The sequence below is a fragment of the Entelurus aequoreus genome, linkage group LG05, assembly GCF_033978785.1.
Source record: "Entelurus aequoreus isolate RoL-2023_Sb linkage group LG05, RoL_Eaeq_v1.1, whole genome shotgun sequence".
Lineage (NCBI taxonomy): Eukaryota > Metazoa > Chordata > Actinopteri > Syngnathiformes > Syngnathidae > Entelurus > Entelurus aequoreus.
In genome coordinates, this window is record NC_084735.1 from 12,344,109 (window position 1) to 12,351,409 (window position 7,301).

The 7,301-nt window shown below is 44.6% G+C and overlaps 1 protein-coding gene across 5 annotated transcripts in view; it reads left to right on the forward strand.

The window, feature by feature from the left end:
- The window catches only part of LOC133649605 (carboxyl-terminal PDZ ligand of neuronal nitric oxide synthase protein-like), a 36,583-nt gene that overhangs the window by 19,865 nt on the left and 9,417 nt on the right, over nt 1-7,301 (forward strand). For 4 of the 5 annotated variants that reach the window (XR_009826094.1, XR_009826095.1, XM_062046223.1 and 1 more), the window contains exons 6-7: nt 1,355-1,714; nt 5,963-6,127. Coding sequence is in view for 3 of the 5 variants with exons in the window: in XM_062046223.1 (XP_061902207.1) it covers nt 1,355-1,714; nt 5,963-6,127 (525 nt within the window). In the remaining 2 variants the exon portion in view is untranslated. The remainder of the gene's footprint in view (nt 1-1,354; nt 1,715-5,962; nt 6,128-7,301) is intronic. The other variant, XM_062046226.1, reaches the window with a different exon arrangement.

Consider the following 7,301-nt stretch of genomic DNA (forward strand, 5'->3'; position numbering starts at 1 on the left):
GACTTTAGTCTGCGGTACTGTAAGTGTGTGACGGGCATCACTGTTCCATGGACTTTAGTCCGTGGTACTGTAAGTGTGTGACGGGCATCACTGTTCCATGGACTTCAGTCCGTGGTACTGTAAGTGTGTGACGGGGATCACTGTTCCATGGACTTTATTCCGCGGTACTGTAAGTGTGTGACGGGCATCACTGTTCCATGGACTTTAGACGGGCATCACTGTTCCATGGACTTTAGTCCTTGGTACTGTAAGTGTGTGACGGGCATCACTGTTCCATGAACTTTAGTCCTTGGTACTGTAAGTGTGTGACGGGCATCACTGTTCCATGAACTTTAGTCCTTGGTACTGTAAGTGTGTGACGGGCATCACTGTTCCATGAACTTTAGTCCGCGGTACTGTAAGTGTGTGACGGGCATCACTGTTCCATGGACTTTAGACGGGCATCACTGTTCCATGAACTTTAGTCCTTGGTACTGTAAGTGTGTGACGGGCATCACTGTTCCATGAACTTTAGTCCTTGGTACTGTAAGTGTGTGACGGGCATCACTGTTCCATGAACTTTAGTCCTTGGTACTGTAAGTGTGTGACGGGCATCACTGTTCCATGAACTTTAGTCTGTAGTACTGTAAGTGTGTGACGGGCATCACTGTTCCATGGACTTTAGTCCGCGGTACTGTAAGTGTGTGACGGGCATCACAGTTCCATGAACTTTAGTCCGTGGTACTGTAAGTGTGTGACGGGCATCACTGTTCCATGGACTTTAGTCCTTGGTACTGTAAGTGTGTGACGGGCATCACTGTTCCATGGACTTTAGTCCACGGTACTGTAAGTGTGTGACGGGCATCACTGTTCCATGAACTTTAGTCCTTGGTACTGTAAGTGTGTGACGGGCATCACTGTTCCATGGACTTTAGTCCGCGGTACTGTAAGTGTGTGACGGGCATCACTGTTCCATGGACTTTAGACGGGCATCACTGTTCCATGAACTTTAGTCCTTGGTACTGTAAGTGTGTGACGGGCATCACTGTTCCATGGACTTTAGTCCGTGGTACTGTAAGTGTGTGACGGGCATCACAGTTCCATGAACTTTAGTCTGTGGTACTGTAAGTGTGTGACGGGCATCACTGTTCCATGGACTTTAGTCCGTGGTACTGTAAGTGTGTGACGGGCATCACAGTTCCATGAACTTTAGTCCTTGGTACTGTAAGTGTCCAGCAAGGTTCCCCCAACCCCGAGGTTTGTCAAGTTTGTTGAGAGGGCAGATGATCAATTCCCTGGAGACCAGTGACAACAAGTCCTTTGCTTTTTCTCTGGGAAATTAAACCCCCCCCCCCGGTCTTTGTCCTTCTTCCAGTCCCAGGCCATGAGGATCGTGCGGACCGTGGGTCAGGCCTTCGATGTGTGCCACCAGCTGACTCTGCAGCAGAAGACAGAGGACCAGGAGGACGAGGAGGACAAGACCAAGGAGCCGGAGGACATGTCAGGTTTGACTAGTTCTTATGACCTGGCAGTGTTTCCGGAAGTCATCCGTCAGAACCCGGCGGTTCACACTGGAGACCGGACGGGTTCGGCATTGAAAGGGTGTGCTGGTCCTGCAGCGGAGAGGTTTGCGTGGTCAGAGACTGACCTTGAAGGCACCACGGAGGACAGCATGGAGGGCACCACCTCATCAGACCTGGAGAGGAACAAGAAGGTCCCGGGCAAACACGGGAAGGTAGGGAGTCATGCTTTTATGGTGGCCATTCTTCATCTTCTTCCAACAACAACAACAACAACAACACGCTCGCAGAGTGACATTTATTGAGGCTCTCAGACTATTTCTACTTTATGCTGGACTCCTGCTGAATCCCAAGAACTAGGCCTTGGCACAAATGGAAGAAAAACCTAGACAGCATTTTAGACAAATTGTGCAGAGTGACACCTTGTGGCAGTTTATGCAATCAAAAAAACTATCTCTTACCCACTACCTAGTACCCACTACCTCTTACCCACTACCTCGTACCCTCTAACTCGTACCCACTACCTCTTACCCACTACCTAGTACCCACTACGTCTCACCCACTACCTAGTACCTACTACCTCTTAACCACTACATAGTACCCGCTATCTTTTAGACAAATTGTGCAGAGTGACACCTTGTGGCAGTTTCTGCAATCAAAAAAACAAACTTTTGCCCACGACCTTTTACCCACTACCTAGTACCCATTACATAGTACCCGCGACCTTTTACCCACTACCTAGTACCCATTACATAGTACCCGCAACCTTTTACCTGCAACCTAGTACCCGCAACCTAGTACCCACTACATAGTACCCGCTACCTTGTACCCACTACCTTTTACCCACTACCTCGTACCCACTACCTCGTACCCGCAACCTAGTACTTGCTACCTATTACCCACTACCTTTTACCTAGTACCGACTACCTTTTACCCACTAGCTAGTACCCACTACCTTTTACCCACTACCAAGTACCCGCAACCTAGTACTTGCAACCTATTACCCACTACCTAGTACCCGCAACCTAGTACTTGCTACCTATTACCCACTACCTTTTACCTAGTACCCACTAGCTATTACTCACTACCTCTTACCCACTACCTCTTACCCACTACCTTTTACCCACTACCAAGTACCCGCAACCTAGTACTTGCAACCTATTACCCACTACCTTTTAAGCAGTACCCGCTACCTCTTACCCGCTGCCTCTTACCCACTACCTAGTACCCACTACCTGGTACCCGCTACCTTTTACTCACTACCTAGTACCCGCTACCTTTTACACAGTACCCTGTTACGTTTGTACAGGGGTAGGAGACGGCACAGACAACAGGGGCGTAGTATTTAGCTCAATGTTTTATTATATATATATATATATGTATATATATATATATATGTATATATATATATATATATATATATATATATATATATATATATATATATATATATATATATATATATATATATATATATATAAACAAATAATAAGTGAAGTGAATTATATTTATATAGCGCTTTTTCTAGTGACTCTAAGCACTTTACATTGTGAAACCCAATATCTAAGTTACATTTGTAAACCAGTGTGAGTGGCACTGGAAACAGATGGGTAAAGTGTCTTGCCCAAAGACACAACGGCAGTGACTAGGATGGCGGAAGTGGGGATCGAACCTGGAACCCTCAAGTTGCTGGCACGGCCACTCTACCATACGAGCTATAGCGCCCCATAATAATATAAATCAACAAGGGAAATGGAGTGTGACAAATCCAAAGTGTGTGTGTGTGGTCGCTACGTTCTGGCATGGGATAGTAGGTTGTGCAGGCTTAAGAAGGCAGGTCTGATCATCAGCTTCAGGTGTGCGGATTGCTGATTGATTGCAGCCTGTTGGCGTGTCCCGATAAACGCGCCTCGGGGCTCCCTGGGGAATGCACAGCGGCATGCGCGTGTGCCGTGACATACCCGCTACCTTTTTACCCGCTACCTTTTACCCAGTACCCGCTACCTCTTACATGATACCTTTTACTTAGTACCCACTATCTAAGTCAATCTAAGAGTAAGACCAGATGTGACCAATCTAAGTCTAAGACCAGATGTGACCAATCTAAGTCTAAGACCAGATGTGACCAATCTAAGTCTAAGACCAGATGTGACCAATCTAAGTCTAAGACTAGATGTGACCAATCTAAGTCTAAGACTAGATATGACCAATCTAAGTCTAAGGCTAGATGTGACCAATCTAAGTCTAAGACTAGATGTGACCAATCTAAGTCTAAGACTAGATGTGACCAATCTAAGTCTAAGACTAGATGTGACCAATCTAAGACTAGATGTGACCAATCTAAGACTAGATGTGACCGATCAAAGTCGAAGACTAGATCTGATCGATCAAAGTCGAAGACTAGATCTGATCGATCAAAGTCGAAGACTGGATCTGATCGATCTAAGTCGAAGACTGGATCTGATCGATCTAAGTCGAAGACTGGATCTGATCGATCTAAGTCGAAGACTGGATCTGATCGATCTAAGTCGAAGACTGGATCTGATCGATCTAAGTCGAAGACTGGATCTGATCGATCTAAGTCGAAGACTGGATCTGATCGATCTAAGTCGAAGACTGGATCTGATCGATCTAAGTCGAAGACTGGATCTGATCGATCTAAGTCGAAGACTGGATCTGATCGATCTAAGTCGAAGACTGGATCTGATCGATCTAAGTCGAAGACTGGATCTGATCGATCTAAGTCGAAGACTGGATCTGATCGATCTAAGTCGAAGACTGGATCTGATCGATCTAAGTCGAAGACTGGATCTGATCGATCTAAGTCGAAGACTGGATCTGATCGATCTAAGTCGAAGACTGGATCTGATCGATCTAAGTCGAAGACTGGATCTGATCGATCTAAGTCGAAGACTGGATCTGATCGATCTAAGTCGAAGACTGGATCTGATCGATCTAAGTCGAAGACTGGATCTGATCGATCTAAGTCGAAGACTGGATCTGATCGATCTAAGTCGAAGACTGGATCTGATCGATCTAAGTCGAAGACTGGATCTGATCGATCTAAGTCGAAGACTGGATCTGATCGATCTAAGTCGAAGACTGGATCTGATCGATCTAAGTCGAAGACTGGATCTGATCGATCTAAGTCGAAGACTGGATCTGATCGATCTAAGTCGAAGACTGGATCTGATCGATCTAAGTCGAAGACTGGATCTGATCGATCTAAGTCGAAGACTGGATCTGATCGATCTAAGTCGACGACTAGATCTGATCGATCTAAGTCGAAGACTAGATCTGATCGATCTAAGTCGAAGACTAGATCTGATCGATCTAAGTCGAAGACTAGATCTGATCGATCTAAGTCGAAGACTAGATCTGATCGATCTAAGTCGAAGACTAGATCTGATCGATCTAAGTCGAAGACTAGATCTGATCGATCTAAGTCGAAGACTAGATCTGATCGATCTAAGTCGAAGACTAGATCTGATCGATCTAAGTCGAAGACTAGATCTGATCGATCTAAGTCGAAGACTAGATCTGATCGATCTAAGTCGAAGACTAGATCTGATCGATCTAAGTCGAAGACTAGATCTGATCGATCTAAGTCGAAGACTAGATCTGATCGATCTAAGTCGAAGACTAGATCTGATCGATCTAAGTCTAAGACTAGATGTGACCGATCTAAGTCTAAGACTAGATGTGACCGATCTAAGTCTAAGACTAGATGTGACCAGTCTAAGACTAGATGTGACCAGTCTAAGACTAGATGTGACAAATCTAAGTCTAAGACTAGATGTGACAAATCTAAGTCTAAGACTAGATGTGACAAATCTAAGTCTAAGACTAGATGTGACCAATCTAAGACTAGATGTGACCGATCTAAGTCGAAGACTAGATGTGACCGATCTAAGTCGAAGACTAGATGTGACCAATCTAAGTCGAAGACTAGATGTGACCAGTCTAAGACTAGATGTGACCAGTCTAAGACTAGATGTGACAAATCTAAGTCTAAGACTAGATGTGACCGATCTAAGACTAGATGTGACCGATCTAAGACTAGATGTGACCGATCAAAGTCCAAGACTAGATGTGACCGATCTAAGTCCAAGACTAGATGTAACAATCGAAGTCTAAGACTAGATGTGACCGATCTAAGTCGAAGACTAGATGTGACCGATCTAAGTCCAAGACTAGATGTGACCGATCTAAGTCGAAGACTAGATGTGACCGATCTAAGTCCAAGACTAGATGTGATCGATCTAAGTCCAAGACTAGATGTAACAATCGAAGTCTAAGACTAGATGTGACCGATCTAAGTCGAAGACTAGATGTGACCGATCTAAGTCCAAGACTAGATGTGACCGATCTAAGTCCAAGACTAGATGTGATCGATCTAAGTCCAAGACTAGATGTAACAATCTAAGTCCAAGACTAGATCTCGTGTCCCTTCTGCTCCGCAGTTCTCCGATGACGGCTCTCTCCTTCTGAGCTCACCCGCCAGCCAGGCTCCTTTGGTGGCTCAGTCCGGTGCAGAGAGACCCTGCAGTTCTTCGGAGCATCGCTTCCAACTCCTGCAGAAAGAAGTGCAGCAGCAGGAGCAACACGCCCTGGCAGCTGCTGCCCAGGTAACCAACACGCCCTGGCAGCTGCTGCCCAGGTAACCAACACGCCCTGGCAGCTGCTGCCCGGGTAACCAACACGCCCTGGCAGCTGCTGCCCAGGTAACCAACACGCCCTGGCAGCTGCTGCCCGGGTAACCAACACGCCCTGGCAGCTGCTGCCCGGGTAACCAACACGCCCTGGCAGCTGCTGCCCAGGTAACCAACACCTCCTCTGGATGCAGGGACAGGGAGTGATCAGAACTTTCAGTTTCGATTCTCATATCTGCTTGTATTTGTTTAATTAAATAGGTTACATTCAAAAAAGATGGCTGCACCTGCAGTGTTTTAGCTACTTCTAAATCACTAATAATGGTCTCCATGGCGACAAATAAAGTAAGTTTCTTACAAGTAGCATTATCACTGGAGGACGAGGAATAGCTAAACATGCTTCACTACACACTATAGGAGGATACAATAGCTCACCGACGTCTCAATGTAAACAAACGCCATGGGTGGATCTACACCTGACATCCACTGTAATGATACCAAGTACAAGAGCGTATCTAGTCGATACTACTATGATTACATCGATATTTTTTTGGCAAGACAAAATCTTCTTTCGTTGCAAAAAAATTTATATTATGTTTATAAAGTCAGTAAATATGTCCCTGGACACTTTGAATATGACCAATGTATGATCCTGTAACTACTTGGTATCGGATCCATACCTAAATGTGTGGTATCATCCAAAACTAATGTCAAGTATCAAAGAAGAGAAGAATAAGTGATTATTACATTTGAACAGAAGTGTAGATAAAACATGTTAAAACAGAAAATAAGCAGATATTAACAGTAAATGAACAAGTAGATTAATAATCAATTTTTACAGTTTGTCCCTCATATCATTATTGGTTTAAGGTTCGAATCCGGCACATGTCGATACGCACTTATTATGTATTACTTTTCCATTTTCGTTCCTGCTCCTTACAGCGCGACACCTACCCTTTACATCGGTATTTCCTAACCGTATTATATTTTATTGTATGATACTGTAACTGCTCTGTATCGGATCGATACCTACATTTGTGGTATCATCCACAAGGAATGTAAAGTATCAAAGAAGAGAAGAATAAGTGATTATTACATTTGAACAGAAGTGTAGATAGAACATGTTCAAAGAGAAAATAAGCAGATATTA